This window comes from Colletotrichum lupini, chromosome 6 (assembly GCF_023278565.1).
Source record: "Colletotrichum lupini chromosome 6, complete sequence".
Classification (NCBI taxonomy): Eukaryota; Fungi; Ascomycota; class Sordariomycetes; order Glomerellales; family Glomerellaceae; genus Colletotrichum; species Colletotrichum lupini.
The window spans coordinates 176,521-197,879 of NC_064679.1; the positions used below are offsets into that span (position 1 = coordinate 176,521).

The following is a 21,359-nucleotide window of genomic DNA, read 5'->3' on the forward strand; positions in this document are numbered from 1 at the left end:
GTCTATTGTCTCGTGGCCCTGCCTTGTCCATTTCGTATATAAGACCCTGAATGTTTTGCAGGACGTTGCAGTGCAGATCTGCTCACAGACTCGCTCACTTCTCACTTCCCTTCCTTCTCTCCCTCTCCTCTGAGTGAGGCCTCCCTCCTATTGTTGTCGTTGTTACTCTGAGCTGTCCTGACAACCCGGAAAACCCTATTCTACCCTTATTCTTATCTTGTGATCACGTTGCATGAAACTTGCCAACCCGGAAGAAAAACACCGCATAGAAAAAATGGACGACGAATCTGAGCTCAAACACCAGAAGGAGGCGGCCGGAGACCGCATTCGCTGGGACGCCGACGAGGAGGCCGGCAGGAAGGCTCACCGCTCTAACGCTGATCCGGCTCTTCATCATGCCCGGTCAAACACGTCAATGTCTATACACTCCGTCCGGTCGAGACGCAACTCCATTGACGCTGCTGCTGAGCTTCCTATCCAGTACCGCACGGTGTAAGTGTGGAACAACATGCGACAAATCAATGACAAGAAATGCCTCATCAACATCTTTCTCTCGGCTAACAACCCTCTTCGAAAAGTTCCTTTGAAATTGAAGAGTACAAGACAAAGACTGAAGCCGTCAAGAAGGCCAAAAATGTCGCAACAGGTTCGTGAAGCAGTCTGAAAAAACCCTCGTCTTGATCTATTGTGTTTCGAAATCGACGTGAACTACAGCGACTAATACCATCTGCATCTCTGCAGAACTCTCGGAACTCGAATGGCACACCCTCTCCGTCGACGAGCTTCTCAGACGCCAGTCGTCCTCCCTCGCCGACGGCCTATCCGCGGACCAGGTCCAGCGCCGCACAGCACACTATGGCAAGAACGCCCCCTCGCCGGCCCCGACAAACCACACAAAACGCATTCTCGGATACTTCTTCAAGGGCTTCGGTACAGTTCTCCTCGTGGCTTCCATCCTCGTCTTCATCGCATGGAAGCCCCTGGGAAGCCCGCCCGCCGTGGCTAACTTGGCGCTGGCCATCGTGCTGCTTGCCGTCTTCTTCATCCAGGCTGCCTTTAACATGTGGCAGGACTGGTCTTCTTCGCGCGTGATGAACTCCATCAAGACTATGTTGCCTGAGAACTGCATGGTTATTCGTGATGGCAACCAGGTTGAGCTCATGGCTGAGAACATTGTCCCTGGTGACATTCTCATTGTCAAGTCAGGCAACAAATTGCCTGCTGATGTGCGTTTCCTCAAGGTCTCTTCGGACGCAAAGTTTGACAGAGCCATCTTGACTGGTAAGTTATTTTCTTGTTGTGGCTTTCGTTAAATTAGGCACTGGTGGTCCAGAGGTTCCCTTCCATTCTGACGTTGGGAAAAACCACTGACAAAGTACAAAACAACAGGAGAGTCTGTCCCTTTGCCCGCTTCGGTTGACTCGACCGATAACAACTACCTCGAGACTCGATGCATCGGTCTTCAGGGCACACATTGTGTCTCGGGCACTTGCACTGGTGTTGTCGTGGCCACCGGTGACAACACTATTTTCGGACGCATCGCCAAGCTGACCAACGAGCCCAAAAAGGGGTTGACAACTCTGGAACGCGAAGTTCTGCACTTTGTGTTGATCATCTGCTCCATCATGTTCCTCATGATTGTGCTTGTTTTGATTGTTTGGTATGCCATCAGGCCAGATACATGTTTTTTTTATACAAAAAGTAAACGCCAACTCCTAATTTCCATTGACAGGGGTGCATGGCTTAGGAAACAGTATCCTAACTGGATCAACGTTCCCAATTTGATCATCTCTTGCGTCTCGGTCGCTGTAGCGTTCATTCCTGAGGGTTTGCCTGTTGCTTTGACGGCCAGCATGACCATCAGCGCCAACATGATGCGGAAGAACAAGATTCTGTGCAAGTCGCTCAAGACTGTCGAAACACTTGGTTCTGTCTCGATTATTTGTTCCGACAAGACGGGTACTCTGACCCAGGTAAGTTGCATAATTATCCATACCTAGTTCGTTATAGTATGGGAACTAACCAATCATCTTGCAGAACAAAATGATTGTGACCGAGTGTGCCATCGGTACCATGAAGATGACGGCCGACGGTGCCCGGGACAAGATCGCAGTCGACAGACACAACCACCCCAATAACAACTCCTTGGAGCAGCTTCGTGCGCTCGCTGGTCTCTGCAACGCCGGCCAGTTCGATGCCGCGACCGTCCGCTTGCCGCTCCACGAGCGCGTCATTCACGGTGATGCCACGGACCAGGCCATCCTGCGCTTCTCTGAGAGCCTGGGGCAGACCGCTGAGCTGCGCCGTTGCTGGCAGACAAAGTACGAACTCGCCTTCAACAGCAAGAACAAGTACATGATTCGCGTTCTCGGCATGTCACACCCTGATGGACTGTCGCTTGCTTTGCCTTCCGATACTGCTTCAGTCTTCCAGCCGGGCGATGTGTAAGTTTCCACGTCGAACAGGACTTCAAACAAATGGCATAATCTAACAGTGCAACCAGCTTGTTGACCATCAAGGGTGCTCCTGATGTGCTCATGCCGAGACTGAGCAACTACGTTAACCCTGCCGGATACACTACCGCTCTGGACCCTTCAACTCGTGCATCCATCGAGCAGATCAAGGACGAATGGTCAGCTCAGGGGCGTCGTGTGCTGTTGCTCGCTCGCAAGGCCATCTCAAGATCTGCTCTCAAGGGTCACCCGTCTGACAGCGCGTACGAGATGGAAATCAATAACCAGGCGAAATCCGGTCTTACGCTCGTTGGTCTTGTCGGAATTGTCGATCCTCCTCGTCCCGAGATCCCCGAGGTTATGAACACCCTCCGTGGCGCAGGCATCCGCATCTTCATGGTAAGCTTCTCCCGGTACTCTGCACTTCTAGGTTACGCAGAAGACTAACAACGTGTAGGTTACTGGTGACTTCGCTCTTACTGCCCAGGCCATCGCAGCCGAATGCAACATTATCAGTGTTCCTCGCTCGCAAGTCGACGACATCTCGGCTCTCCAACGCATCAATCACGTCGACCCCTCGATCAAACACATCGTGGACGACCTCGAGTCTTCCCCGCGTCAAGCCCTCGTCCTCTCCGGCCCCGAGTTGATGACCCTCAACGAAGAGCAGTGGGACCAGCTGGCTCAATACCAGGAAATCGTCTTCGCCCGCACGACGCCGGAGCAGAAACTCCGCATCGTCCGCGAGCTCCAGTCCCGTCACGAGATCGTAGGCATGACCGGTGACGGCGTCAACGATGCACCCTCTCTTCGCGCCGCTGATGTCGGTATCGCCCTCGGTTCCGGAAGCGATATTGCCATCGAGGCCGCCGACATGGTTCTGCTTGACTCCTTCTCCAGCGTCGTCGAGGCCCTGCGGTACGGACGCATGATGTTTGACAACCTCAAGAAGACCGTCGCCTACCTCCTCCCGGCTGGTAGTTTCTCCGAGTTCTGGCCCGTCATGACCAACGTTCTCTTCGGCATTCCCCAGATCCTCAGCAGTTTCCTCATGATCATCATCTGTCTCTTCACCGACGCCGCCGCCGCCATCGCCATGGCCTACGAAGCGCCCGAGGCCGACGTGCTTCTTCGTAAGCCTCGTGTGCCCGGTAAGGACCGCCTCGTTGATTGGCAGCTCGTCGTACAGTCTTACGGCCTGGTGGGTGTCTTGGAGACCCTGTCTTCGTTTGCCATGTCCTACTGGTACCTGGAGCGCAACGGCATCAAGTTCAGCGATATTTGGTTCTCCTTTGGCAACTTGCCGTCATCAATCGACCCGGACTACTATCAGCAGAAGCTCAATGTCGCAAGTTCAATCTACTTTGTCAACCTTGTCGTCATGCAGTGGTTCAACCTCCTGGCCATCCGCACCCGTCGGTTGTCGCTGTTCCAGCACCCGCCCATCGGCAACAAGCGCACGCAGAACTTGTACCTCTTCCCCGCCATTATCTTTGCGCTCCTGATGGCCATCTTCTGGCTGTACGTTCCCGAGTTCCAGACAACGCTCGCCACGGCCCCTGTCCCTGTCGAGTACTGGTTCCTGCCGATGACTTTTGGTCTGGGTATTCTTCTCATTGACGAGGCGAGAAAGTTTGCTGTGCGGACGTGGCCTACGGGCATAATTGCAAAGTGTGCGTGGTAGATGTAGATATCGGCGTTGGATTCGGGGGCTTGGGTCGGGGATCGTCTACTGCAAAGGAAATACCCCTGGGCTGAAGGTTCTTTCTAGTGGGAGTCAAAGGGAAGGCATATTGATGTAATATTGTTTTTCCATACAGCAAGCGAGCCAGCGTTGACTCTGCAAGCGAATTTTATATCTTCTTGTGTCAAAATTCATATGACGTTTTGCGCCTGTCTTAGACCCCGTCGCTCAATAACCAATGTTGAGAACCGTTTTCACACATATTTCAACACCTATAGCTTGAGGTGTGAGTAGTCAGGACATCATGCAAAATGATTTTGGCAGCCAATACCATGGCGCTGCTGGAGATGCAGTAAATATCTCTAATACCACATAGTCACGTCGTCCACGAGACGATATTGGATAATTTACAATCGGCCCATATGGTCAGCCTTCCTCAAGGCCTTGATCATGTTACAAAAAGCGGGCCCACTCAATGTGGGCAGCATTAACCACATCCATATCTCGTGACAGATCAAGACCTAATCGTAATTCTTGCCGTTCACGCATAGCGGTCATCTTTTCACACCTCATCTCTTCGTTGTATATTTCAATTTCCATCCATGATCAGCGGAATTGGGAATTTATAGCTTAGCTCTGAAAGAGCACCTTTTGATGCATGAGTCTACAGGGGCCACAGGACGTGCCACTGTCGAAATCCAGGCATTGCAATCATCTTCCTTTTCTCAGTGGATGATGCAGTGGATGATGAGCAGCTCGGGAATTTACCATACGACCAGACGTTGAGGAGGGAGATGCTACTCTAGCGCAGTTTGGGTCGCCCAGTACTCGAGGCGAGCTGTGGCATTTCAATTGAGTTTTGTCCTGCCAACGTTCCGGAATTTCTGGAAGAAGGTTCGTCCTGTCGGTGGTAGTCAATCAAAAAGTTCCTCTGTAAGCTCCGGTACTTATTGCGTTTCAAGTGGGTTAGATCCGGCAATGATTCCTGAATTCCAACCTGTCGCTTGATAGTTGCGGCTATAAGATGTTGAGCGAGGTTTGACCTCAAGCCGATTTCTTCCGAATTGTTCTGGAAGATGATCAGGTTGAGTGAGTTGCAGCCTCCGCGCGGCCGCTGATGACAGTGCGTCGCTAGCTGAAGCATTGCATCTTGGAGTTACGAGTTGTTGCCGCTTCTGGAAAGGCTGCCTTTCGAACCGAGCGACCCCGACCTTGGCATACGGCGCCGATCTATAGGCGATCTTGGCGACGCAGGCCTGGCACGCCTAGCGACTGGGATGAGGTAGATGGCGTAGACTTGACACGGACATTGCTGACGCGCTGTCGAACCAGCGTGAATCTTTCCCGTCTGCATTTACGAGCGACTTTGATGTACAGCGGTTTCGTGAAGCTCGTGCCAGATAACGTCAGCACTAAATCAATCCTTCGTGAGGGACAAATTGTACGTGTCACACGTTCTGACCGTTCAAACCAAAGTGCCTCCTATGGCTATGGCCGCTGATCAAGTAGATTTAGCCAGTAGCAAGTAAATCCTTCAACCCCAGGCAAAGCAAGGATGGGATGAAGGAAATATAAAGCCGCCGTCAATGCACTTTGGGATTTTCTAGTCTGCGAAAAGGTACCCAGAACTATTTGAAACCCCACGCCACCGCCCGGATGAAGTCTCCGAGTTTATTTCGTGCTACCTTCAACCCGTTCGAGGCGCCCAACGACACGGCAGGAAACCTGCAGGGAACTGGATTCCGACCCACAATCATGGGTTCAAGTTGGGCACGCATCAACGACGGCTGGGACGCGGCAGAGCTGCTCTTTGAGAAGCACCACGTCTTTCTCGAAATCTTCTGGATTTCGAGCACGTACCTGCGTTTTCTAGTCCCAAGTTGGAGGAAGGTTTCGACGCCGACTCATGCAAAGTATACGGCGCTGCCATGGATTCCTCTCATGATCCATGTCATTCTCGGGACCATCGAGCTGGCCCGATACTACTACCCTCTCGTCATCACCGGTGAACCCCCCGTGCCAAACTTGATCGACCTCGTTCTAGGACTGGCTTTCTCGGCCGGAAGCTTCCATCTGGCTGGGTATGTCCGCGAGGGGAATATTCCCTTCATTAGAGCCACGTTCCAGGCAACGTCTTTCCAGCGAGCGCTCGCCTCCACGTTGGGGTACGTGCATGGTGACGCGCAGTGGCACCGAGCGTCCATCAAGCTGCTGAACAACTTCACTTGGGTCCGATGGCTCTCCACGTTCGGGAAGCATCTCCAGGGATTCAGAACGTACGGGGAAACCTTCACGGCCACCGTGGTCATGGCTCACCCGCTTTCTTTGTGGGAGGGAGACTACCCCGCGGGGATTCCTCTCTATGCCTCCATCGTGCTCGCGTTGCTGGCCGTCGACAAGTGGGCATCACGAAAACTAGACGGAAAGTGAGTTGCGCTAGAAGACCGGACGATCCAATACCGCCGTCCGAAAATGTGGTTTTTGGGCTGACCTGAACGTCACAGACCAGGGTTCGTCCCCCGCGTTCTCGCGCATTGCGGACTTGTCACCGTGAAGAAAGCGTATTTCGAAACATCGACGTCTGGGGAAAAGCTGGAGTAGCTTGGTTGCGCGAACATGAGTGTTGGAGGTTGGAAGAAGGAAGCTTTCTGGGCACGTCACGGATTCCGCGAGAGGTTTTGCTTTCGGCTGCGCCCATTACAGATACGCACGCCTAGATTCATCACGGAACAGGGTGGAACCATGGCTCGCAATTGACACATTGTTTACAGTCACATCAGACTGATTACTTACTCACAGAATTCAACGTTTCAAGTTCCCAGACTCTTGGCTGCTCCTTGTTGAGTAACGTGGTCGTAAAGAGTTTGCAATGAGTATTGGCAAAACAGTCACAAGAGAGCCGCAACCGCAGGAACAATGTGGACTCGGTAAACCTCCGAAGCGCGGATGGATCACCGAATCTCGCATGCAGGTTACGGACCCAATCCCAAGTGCCGCAGCTAGTGGTCATACACCTGCATTGGGCAACGCTCGCCGTGAAAAGGGAGAGCGAAGCCGATCGGCTCGTCGCATTCGTAGCGAGTGCCGTCACCCGCCAGGGTCCGGCCGGCGAGGTAAGGAACACGAGGGCCGTCCTGAGACTTATATGCTTCCAAGATTCCACGCCGCACCAATGGCCCCTTTCCATACATGAGATCTGATCGAAGGGGAAGGGAGAGGAAACGGGCGCGGGCCTTATGCCGTTACCTTATTGCGCGTCTTCTAGAAGGCATAGCGCGTCTTACTAAGTTACGCCGTGTATTACGCCGTCGTCACTATCCCCGTTCGCGCCGTGTTCTCAGAGGCCGCGAGTCAGCAAGCCGGTCGTGACGTGGGGGTCTTTTCGGTTCGCACATCCACTGATAGTGGTCCTTTTGGTCAACTCTTGGCCTACGTTGGGGCCTTGGCATCGCATGCTGCCGTCTTGGCTGCTGTTGCTTAATTTTCGCCGCATTGCATGGCATCGTTATCAGTGCTGGGCGGATCATCTTCAACGGTTCAATCGTTCAACGACACTTCAACAGAAGCGCCGTGTGTTTGTAGGTGGAACCCTTTTCCCACAATCCATACACCGAACCATCCATTGCATCCGTAGTATTCTAAGGCCTGCATCTAGGCTCGTACGACCAAGCTTCTTTGGCTTTTTCTGCCCCCCTTAGCCGCCATGTACCATAGGCCGGTTCCGCAGCTTGCTTGCTGGATGGTGGGAGGGATTTAAGCAGCAAGGCGGGACCTGGGAGGGTCGTCATGAGCGAAGGCGGCGAATAGGTGGAACGACAATTCGTCTGAGCGTCTCCACGGGGGAGGTGTGATGAAGCTATCGCCCTCAAGGAAACGGGACGGGTGTGGCTGGCTCGGTCGACTTCCGTCCTAGCCCTGGCCGAGTCAACCGGGCCACGCACAACGGAGCGTAGTCGGCATTGACGACACAGGAAGGCCCGCCGTCGCCCGTACGAATACTTCGTAGCTTTGGTTCACCTTACGCTGCGGCTGGGTTACTCCGTCCTACTCCCTGGTACACTCGATACCTTGTCGAGCCCTCTCCAAGACTCCCCAGGCCCGCCAGGGCCATCTCCCCTCTCCTTCTTTTCTCCATCTTTTGCTCGCAGCCCCTCCACATTGCTGACCCTTACCTCAACGGAGAGGCAAGCTCGTTTGGAGTTTGGATTATGAATCTGCCTTTGCGGTCAGAATCCCGCGGGGTCTCCGCAGACCTTTCCCCACAAGGGACAGTCACATTGAGATGAACGCGGTCCGCTAGATGAAATTCCTTAAGAACGAGGTCGCCTCGCCTCTATGTCGTGTGCCTTTAGTTTGGTTTCTCTATCCCATCCCTTGTCGACTGTCTGTTCTCACTTCTACCGTGCGGACATACTCTCAGGCTGAACCTTCACCCGTCACCTGAAGAATTCGGATCACAGCCGTGCGTGCGCCCACAAACATCAGTCCTGATAATGGGTGCAAACTACTTCGGTCAGACAGGCAATGCCCTGAGCGTTATCCAGATCGCTCTCGTCGTCTGCCCGGCCTTTATCCTCTTCGGATACAACCAGGCTGGCCTCGGTGGCCTCCTGACTACTGAGGACTGGGTCAAGACCTTCCCTCAGATCGATACCGTCAACACCACCGGCGAGACCAAGAACGCCAACTCAACTCTCCAGGGTTTCGTCGTTGCTACTTTTACTATTGGTGCCCTCTTTGGCTCTCTCTCATGTTCCTGGTCTGGTAACGCTTTCGGACGACGCAATGTCATCTTCTTCGCCGGTATCTGCACTCTCATCGGAGAGATCCTCGAGTGTGCTTCCTTCCACCTGGCACAGCTTATCGTCGGTCGCCTCATCGTTGGTCTCGGAGTTGGTCAGCTCAGCTCTATTGTGCCCGTGTGGCAGAGTGAGACCTCCGGCGCCAAGAACCGTGGTCGCCAGGTCGTCCTGACTGGTCTCTTCACCTGCGTCGGTTACGTCTTGGAGAGCTGGATTAACCTTGGTTTCTGGGAGTTCAAGACTGGCCCCGTCACATGGCGTCCCCCTATCGCGATTGCCATTCTCTTCTCCTTGATGCTGATGGGTAGCATCTACTTCCTTCCCGAGTCGCCCAGATGGCTCGTCATGAAGGCTCGCTCTGCCGAGGCCCGTTCCATCATCGCTGCTTTCCGTGGCCTGCCTGAGGACTCCCTTGAAGTCCAGGCCGAGGTTGCTGGTATCGAGCACTCTCTCGAGGAGACTACGCAGAACGCCGCCAAGCTCTCCGACATGCTCAAGATGGGCGATGACAAGCTCGCCTACCGATTCGGACTCTGCATCCTGCTCCAGTTCTACCAGCAGATGTCGGGAAGCAACCTCGTTTCCGTCTACGCTCCCATCCTGTTCCAGCAGAACTTGGGCATGGAGCCCGAGCAGTCCAAGGCCCTCGCTGGTGGTGCTCTGACATGGAAGTTCCTCTCGTCATTCCTGGCCTTCTTCGCCATTGATCGATTCGGTCGCCGTGCTGTTTTCATCTTCAGCGGTTTCGGAATGGCTGCCTGCATGACCTGCTTGGCCATCACCACATCCTTCCCCAAGGACAACACTGCTGCCCAGATCGCCGCTGGTTGCTTCATCTACCTGTTCAACACCTTCGTGCCCATCGGCTTCTTGGGTGCCAACTTCCTGTACTGCACCGAGATTGCACCCATCCGTCTCCGCATGGCCATGTCTTCCATCTCTACTGCCAACCACTGGCTCTGGTAAGTCGCAACTATGTTTCTCGTTCTCCATCATCTCTCCTTACTAACAGTTGCCCAGGAACTTCATTGTTGTCATGGTCACCCCCGTTGCCCTCAACACGATCGGCTACCAATACTACATTGTCTACGCCGTCATCTCGGCCTGCATTCCCGTCAGCGTCTACTTCCTCTTCCCCGAGACTATGGGCCGCAACTTGGAGGAGATCGAAATGCTGTTCAAGGACTCTCCTTCCGTGTTTGCCACGGTCAAGTTTGCCAAGAACCGGCCTATCGCTATGCCCCAGGAGTTCGAGAGCGACAAGCCATCACAGAAGGCCGACTATGTTGAGAAGCAGACGGATGACTCTGCGTAATGTGGAATCTAAGAATATTACGGCCGGGAATTTGCAGGATGGACACTACAGGAACAGTTCAGCATTAGCAAGCGGAAGTCTTTTTAGCGAAATGAATCAATCGTGATGATCTTGGTATCTGCGAATACCACACCCAACTACTGTTACTCTTTCCCTGATTATACGTGAATATGCCTCAGCCTCAAAGGCGATCTTGATAATTCGTTGAACTACTCACTACAGAATCAAATGAGGAATAATCGAGAGTGCCGACAGAATGACGAAGCCAGTCGGCAGTGGTGCAAGAGTGGCGCTCGGGTTCCCTTGAACGTTGTTGTGTTGGTTGTTATTCCCGGGCCCACTCAAAGATTGCCCTTCCTCTCCAGCTTACCTTCCCTGGGACTTGACAGCAAGGCAGATGCAGCTCACCTAGGTAGACACTGACATCACCCCATCGCGTGTCGTCCGGGTGACTCGTACCCAGTACGAAGTCTTTAAGCCGGGAAAGATACTATCACTAGCGTTCGCTGTGACTATATTGTTGATGAGGGGGTGGGCCGGTGAGAGACAGTGCTGAGCGCTCATGATGCGTATGTGAGAATGGCGAATAAACCCCAAACGAAGGCCAGCCTTGATCGAATGCTTTTCGAAATCGAAAGAGGGGCGGATGGAAAAACTCGATTGAGTTTTCCGTAAACCTCGTCGCGTCAAGCAAGACCAACCACATCAGCGTGTTCATGTGGGAGAGTCAATAGTGCTTATCTATGCATATTGGATGCCCTTGATCTTGTGAGATTGCAGAGAGGTCAGACGCGTACCTGTCCGGGCCGCATCTGATAGTGGTCACCAACATTTCCCTGGTCTTACTTGCAGGTAATACACTAAGCCCCAATCTGGCAGGAAAGACAGGCTCGGACGTAACATCAACAGGGCTGATATGCTGGGGTAAGACCGCTGTGCCTGCTGGAGTGCTATCCTCCAGTTGGCCATGGGACGATCGAGGCCTCTGCCGCCTGTTGGCCGCAGAATATTAATCACCGCGACATCATTTAAGCTTGCAACGGACGACCTGTCAGCGACGCAATGCAACAGCAATGCAGCATCTCGTATTCGTCTATGTCTTGGCAGCCTCTGCACCGTTGGGGTGCGATAAGTTTCAGGGCTTATTATATCGAGCCTCCGCGCTCTCCGGGTAGAGGGTAATTCGGGTCTTTGCAGGTAGACTTCACTTTTCAGACATTTGCTTGATTAAATCCAGCGACAAGATGCTTGGCTCAATTCTCAAGACTGTGCTATCGGCTGCGGCTGTCGTATCAGCGTGCACCCCTCCGACGGAACCTCTCTCGAACAACATCACCGACGGTTTCGGAATCCAGGTTCAGAACGCTTCAGTGCCCATCATTCACAATCGCTACATCAACTTGTGGTCAGCAGGCGGTGGTGACCAGCATCTCTATTTGAGCCCAGCTGGAGACTCTGCTTTCAACTTGACCCTAGTCAACGGCGTGCTGTCGAGGGGCATCATCCATGCCGTCATTAACGGAGAAGTAAGTTGATCGATCGCAGTTTGGCGTTGGCGTTTTATTGACACTTCGTAGTACACCGCAGACGACAACACGACCAAGATGTTCATGACGGAACGTGGAGACCCCAAGGCCTTCTTCCAGCCGGTGTATGGATGCAACCCAGACACGGATGCTGTGCAGGTCGAGTTGGACTTTGTTTCCAGAGCCGCCGTGCCAGGTGGTTTTATCTGCTTCAGAAGTGCTTCCGGCGAGAGGCACGAGGCCAGATACTCTCCTCCCGGTAACACTGGTGAGTGTCTGGCTTCCTATCCTTCGATCTATGATTCTCCTCATACCAAGCCTTTTTTCTCTGATCTCGAAGCTAACTGAATATCTTAACCCAGTCGTCAGAGCAGACCGTCCTTGCTACGAGGTTACCTTGGCTGTGGTTCCTGCCCCGACAGCTTGAGAGGAACTGAACGCGATTGTGTCCACGTTAGGAAGAGAACCATGTAGTTCGTATAAGAATGTAGCGCATCCTAGTCGATGACTGTTCAAGTAATTTCAGAACTTTTCAAATCGCGACGACTTGATATTCAAGTCTGTGATGTCTCCGAATAGAGAATTGCTTCTCCATGATTCAATGACTCCAGCTCAAAGTTGTTGACCAGAAGTGCGCAACGTATCCCATCGGGTGCTTGATAGCGTCAGCATATCTCTACTTGGAATAATAGCAAGTTTGGAATTGTTCCTTTCAATCCATACTGTTGCCGTTCTAATCCTTTTCGATACGCCTAATTGGAAAATTCGAAAAGAGATCAGCGTTAGGGAAAACAGAAGGTCAATGTACTGACGCTATCCAGCATGTTGAAATAGGTCCACAAATCAATCCTTATGAACTATGACGGCAGGTACTAGAAACTTCTGATTGATATTCTTGAGTGTCAATCCAACTTTGGGTTAAGTACTAATTCATATGGCTTAGTGGTAACTGGCTGGCACCTATTATGAAGCTTGATGCACTGTTTACTCACGTGAAACATGCACGCTGAAAGCGCTGCGGAATCCTTGCCGAGGTCCAGCTCGCTTGTTTGGTAGCGACCTTTGGACTTCTAGGTAGCAACTCATCGCCAATTTCGCGTTCAATACACAACAGCAGCGCCTGTGCATTAACTACTCTACAAAAGGAGCTTTGTTTCATCATGAGTCGAAATCAGATTGACGGAAACTTACCGGAGACGGTCGCTGAACTAGAGGCCCTCCCTTGGTGTCGCGCACTCCTCAAAAACCCGTCAGTCGTCACTTTCATTCCGCCATCCCGGGTACCAGAAAACGCCAACCCACACGACAGGTTCTTCGGTAAAACACTCAATAACTTGACCGGTATACCAGCTTGCATCAGCTTTCACACCGAGGCCCCGGGTCGATCTGTCATCACCGAACTCTCGTCCCTATTCGCGCTTTCAAGAGGGGTTGATGGCTATCCCAACATCGCGCACGGTGGCATGACTGCAGTTCTGATCGACGAGGTCCTTGGCGTCTTGATTCAGAGGAACATGGACACGGAGAGGGACGACCCGATCTTCAAGATGAACACAGTCACCTCTTCGATGAACATCAAATACCTCAAACCCATCAAAACGCCTAGTGTTGTGCTAGGAACCGGGCAAATCAAGGAAATCCGTGGGAAAAAGATCCTGCTTAAAGCTGTCCTCAAAGACGCGGATGGTATGGAGCTAGTGATCTGCGACTCGATATGGATTGGGATTCCCAGAGTCAAGATGTAATACTCTATCGATGATAATTGGAGACTCGGAGGGACATCTAAATACACTTGCGCCATTGAGGGTTCGGTCTACACAACGTCAGGCCACATTCATTTCTTGGAAGTTATTGGAACCTTGACAGGGCTTTATATCTGCAGACATGATAGTCCACATGACTGTGAGACAGTTTTAGCTTCTTTCAAAGAGAGACACATGTTGAGCTTCTAGCTTTTGAACCTCCATGAATATGCACAAATTCATTTGAATTTCGAACTTGTAGATCCCCGTTCCCTGACATCGCACCGCGACTTTTTGTAAGTTCAAGCCTTCCAAGCAGTTTCCAGGATTTCCTTCACAGTCCAAGCCTTAATGTCAGGGAAGATCTGGTTAAGTGTTTTCTTTCCAGCGGGGGGGATATCGAAGCTTCCATTTTCAAACCAGAGACCGAATACCGAGGCCATGCCCTGGTATGCTTCTTTGGGAAAGAATTGATATGCAGGCACTTGGCTGGGAAGTTCTGTCGTCTGGCCAGTCTTGAGTTTCTCAACGCTGTCATACGCAACGTTGAATTTGGTGCCTTTTTGTATCGTCAGTTAGCCTGGGACCGTGCCTCCTTGAGTGGTGCATCCAATATGAAAGTACCTTTGGCAGCTTCCGCAAGCTGAACAAACTGGTTGAAAGTAACCTTGTCGCCAACGATGAAAGTGTCAGGCTCCCACTTGTCCAAGTCCAGGGCAGCCGCTACAAACTTCCCCACATCTTTGGTGTGAGTGAAGGCTGAAGGCGTGTTTCCCGAGCCCGGGATAGCTGCGGCATTGCCTGGAATATCGATAAAGAGTGTAAAAGGGCTCATATACGAGGGGACAATAGGTGTCGCCCAGTAGTCAAGGAAGAAGCCGTTGTGGACGACGGTGTACTCGAGATCCTTGGTCTCTTTCAAGAGAGCGGCGGCGCGAAGTTTGTTGGGCACAGAACCCAATTGGCTGCCTTGACTTCATTGATAGTTAGTATCAGGGTGCAATTCTGAAACTCTGGATATCATCCGCGTTCGATCTAAACTAACCTCTCGTTGTGAGGGACGCCCCATCCGCTAGATATCATTCTCTTGGTCGATGCTGATGCGTCGGCGGCGCGAATTAGCTCAAACTCAAGGGGAGTCTCTCCTGGTGGCGGCATCATGTTGATAGCTGAAATGACCGTATGGACATTGTGCTCCTCCAAAATCTTGGTAGTAGCTCCTACATCGGCGTAGTCAACTACGACGATCGAAGCTCCGAGTTTCTTTTCCAACTCGGGGTTTGCCTAAAGAAATAAATTAGTACCAATTCTAGTAGAATGACGATTCCTTAGCATTGTGACCTACCTTTCTTGCGAGAATCTTGACCTCATGCTTGCCAGTGGCCACGATTGCCTCGACCAAAGTTCGGCCCACGTTTCCGGTGCCTCCGGCAACTGCAATGACTGCCATTTTGCGTGTGGTGCTTTCGGAATACAAGACAAGATGAAAGTTTTCACAGTAATCATGCGAGTGAGTAAAGGTAGAGTTGCTGTCTAATTAATAGCTCTACGATAATAATCATGGCCGTGGTGGCACTGGCTCTTATAGAGGTCCATCATGTATTCTACGAGCACACAATTGCAGCCCCATCAATACCCCGCTAGTAGTTAGCGGAGTTTGTAGTGGTGTACCCCTATCCATATCCCCTCATTATCCTGGCGGCGGAAGCAAACAAGGTTTTCGGACTTTGTATTCGTAAAGGCGGATTCAATCGACACAGTTGTTAACTTATCGTGGTCGTGGTGGAATTAAATATTCGTACTTCGTACCCCGTAGTGAATCCCATCCAGATATCTCGGTAACAATTTGCTTCCGTGGAGCCATTGAAGGATCCATAAGTCTAGTGTGCAGACTCCAGAGTGCTCAAAGCGGTTGTGTCCCCATACGGCATAGATTACTTGCGGAAAGTTCCCTTTGCGGCGGTTTAACTGAGTCGGACCTGAGCAGCCTCCTTACCTAACCCTTTAGCACGGATGCATTTTACTTCCGGAAATTACGTGACCGGGCCAATCATGAAACTACTTCCTCTTCCTCTCTCATCTATTGTGAAAGTTTTCCTGCATTTTGTCCGATTCGATCCTGGAGCCTTAGTCGGATTCTCAATCTACTTCTCTTTTGCGGACTGCCGGCTGCTATTCGGAGCCGAGGTGTCATTAGCATATCGTAACGCGCCGCCTGGCCGAGTGGGTCGCTCAGTCCGGACTCATTCCCGAAACAGCCGTCCGATTCTCAACTGAACCGTCCGGGGTGTTGGCGGTCCGGTATCCCCACACCCCCGCGCACCGGCGTGGCACACCAACATACATGCTTTGCCATGGACGCTATGGATACTGAGTCCGTCCAGAGCGGACGGACCCAAGACAAAGCTTCTCGCATTGCGAAGGTTTGTGAGACCCTGAGAAGTAAGGACGTTCAACGACAGACACTTACACGTGGAAACAAAGGCCTGTCTCCGATGCCAATCGAAGAAGATCAAATGCGATGGAAGGACTCCATCATGTACACCTTGCGTCAATCGCAGTCAGGAGTGCGTGTACCAGCAAGTACAGAGGCGCCGTGGGCCTGGTCGAAGGTACGATCATCTCGTAGCCTGCTCACTTACATGACTCTTGGCTTTCTCAATTGAATATTGAAATTGACTTGAATATTAAAGCAAAATGTACATCCAAGCTTTAGAGGAACGACTATCCAAAATGGAAGCCGTGCTCAATCAAGCTGGGCTTCCAAGACCAGGAGCACCGCCGACAAGAATATCGCCGTCAGAAACTGATGCCGCCTCCGTCTCCGTGTTTGCAGGCCCGGCCATACCAAACAGCACAGTCCCGATAACGAACCACCGACTTGATGCGCCGCAAGCTGCAGCTAGTCATGTTCCGTCAGATCACCCCATGGGTGATGAAGCGGTATTGTCGGCGCCTGATTCAAGAAGCAGTCAGACACCCGTCCCTCAGCCTCGAGAGATCCCCGAACCGCCGTCACAACTTTCGGGGAAGATGCCAGTTTTTGCCGTAATTGCAAGCCGTATGAGAGAGGTCAATTCCGCCTCTTACTGCTCTACATTCAACAGACAAGTCTTCACTCCTCGACTCGAAAGGGAGGAAGCCATCACTATTTTGATGCCTCTCTACGACGACGTCATCAGCAATTACCCGCTTTTGAACTTTCATTACTTCGTGCGTCATTTCGAAACATTACCGGAAGCGGACGACACTTTCAATAGTACGTCGGGATGGGCATACATGAACGCCGTCATCTCTGTAGGGACGCGGTGGAAAACCATCAACAGCGCGTTCCAAGAAGTTTGTCAACTTGCCTGGCCTTTCTTCAAAAATGCATTTTCTGTCCTGACAGAGCTGATAGTGAAGGGTGGCGACTTGCTCTCTGTACAGGCCATTGTCGCCATGGCGGTTTTCATGCAAGGAACTACATGTACCAGAACTGCGACTCTGCTATCTTCTGCGGCAGTGAGACTGTCTCAAAACATCGGACTACATCGGCAGCCTTGTACAATGATGTCCATGTGTGCTCAGGATGTTGAAGCACGGAGTCGGGTGTTCTGGGCGGCCTACATACTGGATAAAGAAACGGGTCTCAACCATGGCCTGGATTCGATACAAGACGATGACGACATTGAGACTGAACTGCCCAGCGGTTGGGGAGAAGGTGTTGACATATTGAACCTCAGAGCGAAGCTTGCGATGGTTGAGTCTTCAATCCGAAGACGATTGTACACGGCGAAAGGACTCCGCCTTACCGACGCCGATCTGGTTAAGGCCATCATCGATTTAGATGCTCTCCTTGAAGAGTGGAGATCAAGTATGCCCGCAAACCTCCAGCCATCATATGAAGCCCCTGCATTGGGGTCAGACATTGCACCAGATATCCTCAACCTGCAGTTGGCATTCTATAGGTGCACAATGATGGTCCACTGGGCGGCTAGACGGCATGACCAATACTCGACTGTAGCTGTCCTCATGGGAACGCCCGCTGGTTTCGAAATGCCCTACATTCAGCTGTCTTTTTCGCAGAAGCGATGCCGCATGGCGGCGCACGCGACCTTGGGATTATTTAGGACCATTTCAACGCCCCAATATGCAGACCTATGGTAAGTCTCCGCGCACGAAGCTGTCACCCTTGGTCTGAGACACTCGACTCACATTTGCAGGCGAATCTTGTGTTACCCCCTTTGCGCAAGCATTACTCTTTTGACGGATGTGCTCGAGACTCCAGGCTCTGCTCGTGCTCGAGGGGACTTAGCAGCAACAAGGAATTTCGCCCATTTCCTTCAAAAGTTTGAAAAATCTGAAGGTTGCGACTTGAAGCGTGTCTTGACGGCGTGCGCCATGATGCAACGGACAGCGCAATATGCCGTCGATGATGCCCAGAATATAATGCGCGCCCAGAATTTGGTCGGCAACAACGGCGGTGGTGTGCCACTCATCCCGGGTTTTAGTCTCGGTGAAGATGCACAGGTGAGACATGATCTGAAGTGCGAGCTTTGAAGCCACGACCACAGACTAACGTTTCTTTTCTTTTGATACTCAGGTTTTGCAATCTTTGCTCGGCACGGCAACACATCCGATGTATCTCGTCCAAGGACTGATGGGGAACTTGCCCAACCGAGACCAGAATCTCACAATGAGGCTTGCGCAACTTCTTGGTACTCCCTTTGAGAGTGGCAAGCCTGGTAGCCCACTCGGATCTCAACCTTTACAACCGGAGACGTACGGTTTTGGGTTCGGTCAAGGCCAGGCTGGTAATGACCCGACGGCCAACTGGTCTTGAGATTGGTAAATTTCGCTCAGCAGACTGGAGCAGACCCATGCTGCACGAGTTTACCACATTGAACGATGGGAATTATCCGGAGCTATACGTGCTCGCTTCGGAAAATGAAAGGTGCCTGAGAGATGCCGAGACACTGTTGCACAACCATCAGGGACTTGAGCTGAGCTAGTCTACCGGCGTTCCATCAGGCAAGGGTCCGGGATCTTAGATGGGAATTGAGGCCAAGATGTGGCTGTTATTTTATATACGTCCTGCGCCGCAGACTTTCTTAAGTGTGTGCCCGGGTAACGAGCCTGATGTTGAACCTCAGTTGACTTCTAATCAGTACATATTCGCATTTTGCCCTCGAGTTGCGCTTCTTGCGAAACTTGCGACGTAAAGCTCTCAGTAGCTTTCTATTAGACAATGCATTTTATGATCATGTATCACTGCATGATTTGCAACAATCATTAAGATAGCATGAAAAACAAGTTGACCAAGCCGTCTTAATCTCTTAGATAACCCAAAAGCCAAGTGTCTCTGCCAAGTTGCGGGCTGCCGTCAGCCGCCACAGCATCCCAAGGTCGGGGTGTAAGGGCCTCTTCCGGTCACTGTGCGGCGTGCCTTATCGTCGACGGCCCATCATTTCTTCAATATCATACAAAAGTTCTTTCCAAGGCGAGCCAGAGCCCCTTGGCACACGATTTTCTCCTATGAGGAGGCGGATCGGCCACACAATTTCGGCTTCTTGCCGCCTCGGCTTGACTTGTTTCAAGCCTAATCGCAGGGCAAACGCCACGTCACCTCGGCTTCCTAGGGAGCAAGCAATTCAGCAAGGAGTATCTGTGAATGAGATAAATTTCACTTTGCCTGATGTCTTGCATGCGTACTGTATCAATATCATATCAGACTGATCGCAACCCGGGTTGACTGGTTCGATAAAGAGGCCCCTCTTCTTCATTTCTCCCCATCAAGCGTTTAGTCCAGTTGCGTTCTTATTAGCTTGGACTCTTTACACACTCTCTTTACACTTGCCTGGACTTTCGATCATTCCTAACATTCTTTACTTAGCAAGTATCCCGAAATGTCGGTCCTCAAGGATGTAGCATCTGGCATCATGGCGTGGACGAGGACGCCTATCAGGCCTCGCCGGTCAGGCCTCGTCGGTTAAGGAATAGCTTAGGGGGGTATAAAGAGGGGGACCAAGTAACAAAGGAGCAGCTTAGGTATATATAGAGCGCTAGTAGTATACCTCGAGGGAAGGGTAAATTTTAGTAATTCCTCTTTTAAACCCTAATAGTAGTTAGCCTCTATAAGCTTTTTCCCTATATCGCATACTTATTAATAGTCTAAAATCTCTACTTACGAAGGGGACTAGGCTAGAAGCTTAAAATACCGGTAAGAACGAGACGTAGCGAGAGAGCGCAGTTAGCGCTATAATAATAAGAAAAAGACGACTCTTTTCTATCGGACCCCCTAGAGTCGCCTCCTCCCTAGTAAATAATATAAGAACAAAGCGTAGTAAGATTATTAACATAGCGGCGACGTAAAAGGACCGTATCGCTAGGAGTATTAACGAATTTCGAATAAAATAGTAAACCTCCTACCCTTACTTACTAATACCTAAACTAAATAATAAGTAATAAGCTAATAGAACTATAAGAATAAGAACGATAATTAAAAAAAGAAATCCTTATCGTAACGTATAAAGAGCGCCTATATAAAAAACGAGTAAATTTAGAACGCTTACGGAGCTCCTCGGATAGCCCGGCCCCCGCGCTAAGGGCTACGGTTTTAATTATAGTAGCCTCGGACGTTAGCTTTAATATAAACGGAAACGTAAACCCCCGGACTAAGGATAGTTCGATAAGTAAAGCCGTACCTAAAGCGCCGCTCGAATAATAATAAAGCAACGAGTTCGTACTACCTAAGCCCCTATTTACTAGCTCCCTCCTAACTTAAATAAGCGCCGTAAGTAGAACGTCTACGTTTAGACCGCTATCCCTCCCTAACTTATTATATACTAATAAATCGGTACGGGATCTATAAAGCTTCTTCTTTAATTATTATTATCGCTTCGACCTATAAGCTTAATAAATAAGAATAGACCGTAATAAAGTAGCGTATATAGTTAGCTACCTAAGTAGTAGTATAAAAACCTCCTAAATATACTATATTTTCGACTACTAAAGGACCCTCGGTTTTATAATAGACTAGGTTATATAAGAGGAACTAGAGACCTTTTTATAAAATAACTTATCCGATCCCGCTAGCTAAGGAATAGTAATAAGTATATAACTAAATAGCGCCTCACAAAGCTAAAAAAAAAAAATTAACGAGTTCGTTAGCCGCATTAATAAGCTCGAGATAGAATTAAAATATATCTTAATAAAGAAATAGAGGATCTCTACGCTAATAAGTAAGCTACGGCCCGAACTACGCCTTATAATAGTATCGCAAATAGAACTTCTGCGGACTTACTTATAGCTAGTATCGCTAATAAGACGTATTAAATAATCCTCGCTATTAGTAAGGAGCCTACGAACGTCCCCTAGGTAATATTCTAACTTAAACTTAAATAAGCTAGCGGGAAGATACTAGGGCGCTAATAAGTCGAATATATAAAGAACACGCCGTAACTCGCCTAGTAAGGATACTACGTACTATAATTATAAAAAGACTAGCTATATTATAAGGGATTACCCGCGACCGCGAGAGTAGTATTAGTAATACTATAACTATAATAAAACCGGGTACCTCGCTAATAGCTACCCGAGCGTTATATACCGTAAATATAATTAAAAGGGGTATAAGGCCGCTAGCTATTAATTAGACCTCGCCCTAGCTAAGTAGCGCGGACCGGTAACGAGCTCGAATACTATCCTAGTAAAGAGAGTAGCTAGCGATTAATAAGGGCGGTACTTAGACGTCCCGACCTATATACGCCTAAACTACGTATAGGAAAAGCTAAGCGCCCTTATCGATTTAGAAATAGAAAGGAACGTAGTTAGTATCGGGCTACTTAATAGCTTT

The 21,359-nt window shown here is 50.6% G+C and overlaps 9 protein-coding genes across 9 annotated transcripts; 8 read left to right on the forward strand and 1 right to left on the reverse strand.

The window, feature by feature from the left end:
- Positions 1-274: 274 nt before the first annotated feature.
- CLUP02_11533 (Na+/H+/K+ antiporter P-type ATPase) lies at positions 275-4,137 on the forward strand (the record flags this gene model as incomplete). The annotated part of the gene is made up of 8 exons (XM_049290501.1): positions 275-492; positions 579-646; positions 742-1,281; positions 1,390-1,660; positions 1,733-1,973; positions 2,038-2,444; positions 2,504-2,852; positions 2,911-4,137. 8 exons carry the CDS (start codon positions 275-277, stop codon positions 4,135-4,137), a joined length of 3,321 nt encoding a protein of 1,106 aa, XP_049147646.1.
- A 1,656-nt stretch (positions 4,138-5,793) lies between these two features.
- CLUP02_11534 (uncharacterized protein) lies at positions 5,794-6,738 on the forward strand (the record flags this gene model as incomplete). Its single annotated transcript, XM_049290502.1, has 2 exons — positions 5,794-6,563; positions 6,642-6,738. 2 exons carry the CDS (start codon positions 5,794-5,796, stop codon positions 6,736-6,738), a joined length of 867 nt encoding a protein of 288 aa, XP_049147647.1.
- Positions 6,739-7,006: 268 nt separating this feature from the next.
- CLUP02_11535 (uncharacterized protein) lies at positions 7,007-7,618 on the forward strand (the record flags this gene model as incomplete). The annotated part of the gene is made up of 3 exons (XM_049290503.1): positions 7,007-7,250; positions 7,403-7,487; positions 7,543-7,618. 3 exons carry the CDS (start codon positions 7,007-7,009, stop codon positions 7,616-7,618), a joined length of 405 nt encoding a protein of 134 aa, XP_049147648.1.
- Positions 7,619-8,630: 1,012 nt separating this feature from the next.
- On the forward strand, positions 8,631-10,254 carry CLUP02_11536 (uncharacterized protein; the record flags this gene model as incomplete). Its single annotated transcript, XM_049290504.1, has 2 exons — positions 8,631-9,901; positions 9,960-10,254. 2 exons carry the CDS (start codon positions 8,631-8,633, stop codon positions 10,252-10,254), a joined length of 1,566 nt encoding a protein of 521 aa, XP_049147649.1.
- A 1,244-nt stretch (positions 10,255-11,498) lies between these two features.
- On the forward strand, positions 11,499-12,207 carry CLUP02_11537 (uncharacterized protein; the record flags this gene model as incomplete). The annotated part of the gene is made up of 3 exons (XM_049290505.1): positions 11,499-11,780; positions 11,832-12,048; positions 12,143-12,207. The coding sequence occupies 3 exons, from the start codon at positions 11,499-11,501 to the stop codon at positions 12,205-12,207; spliced, it is 564 nt and encodes a 187-aa protein (XP_049147650.1).
- Positions 12,208-12,940: 733 nt separating this feature from the next.
- CLUP02_11538 (thioesterase superfamily protein) lies at positions 12,941-13,525 on the forward strand (the record flags this gene model as incomplete). The annotated part of the gene is made up of 1 exon (XM_049290506.1): positions 12,941-13,525. The coding sequence occupies one exon, from the start codon at positions 12,941-12,943 to the stop codon at positions 13,523-13,525; it is 585 nt and encodes a 194-aa protein (XP_049147651.1).
- A 37-nt stretch (positions 13,526-13,562) lies between these two features.
- CLUP02_11539 (uncharacterized protein) lies at positions 13,563-14,972 on the reverse strand (the record flags this gene model as incomplete). The annotated part of the gene is made up of 6 exons (XM_049290507.1): positions 13,563-13,593; positions 13,716-13,795; positions 13,861-14,081; positions 14,147-14,496; positions 14,568-14,806; positions 14,868-14,972. 6 exons carry the CDS (start codon positions 14,970-14,972, stop codon positions 13,563-13,565), a joined length of 1,026 nt encoding a protein of 341 aa, XP_049147652.1.
- Positions 14,973-15,574: 602 nt separating this feature from the next.
- Positions 15,575-16,188, forward strand: CLUP02_11540 (uncharacterized protein; the record flags this gene model as incomplete). The annotated part of the gene is made up of 2 exons (XM_049290508.1): positions 15,575-15,709; positions 15,781-16,188. 2 exons carry the CDS (start codon positions 15,575-15,577, stop codon positions 16,186-16,188), a joined length of 543 nt encoding a protein of 180 aa, XP_049147653.1.
- A 67-nt stretch (positions 16,189-16,255) lies between these two features.
- Positions 16,256-18,347, forward strand: CLUP02_11541 (uncharacterized protein; the record flags this gene model as incomplete). The annotated part of the gene is made up of 4 exons (XM_049290509.1): positions 16,256-17,378; positions 17,661-17,667; positions 17,758-18,034; positions 18,108-18,347. The coding sequence occupies 4 exons, from the start codon at positions 16,256-16,258 to the stop codon at positions 18,345-18,347; spliced, it is 1,647 nt and encodes a 548-aa protein (XP_049147654.1).
- Between the last annotated feature and the right edge of the window lie 3,012 nt (positions 18,348-21,359).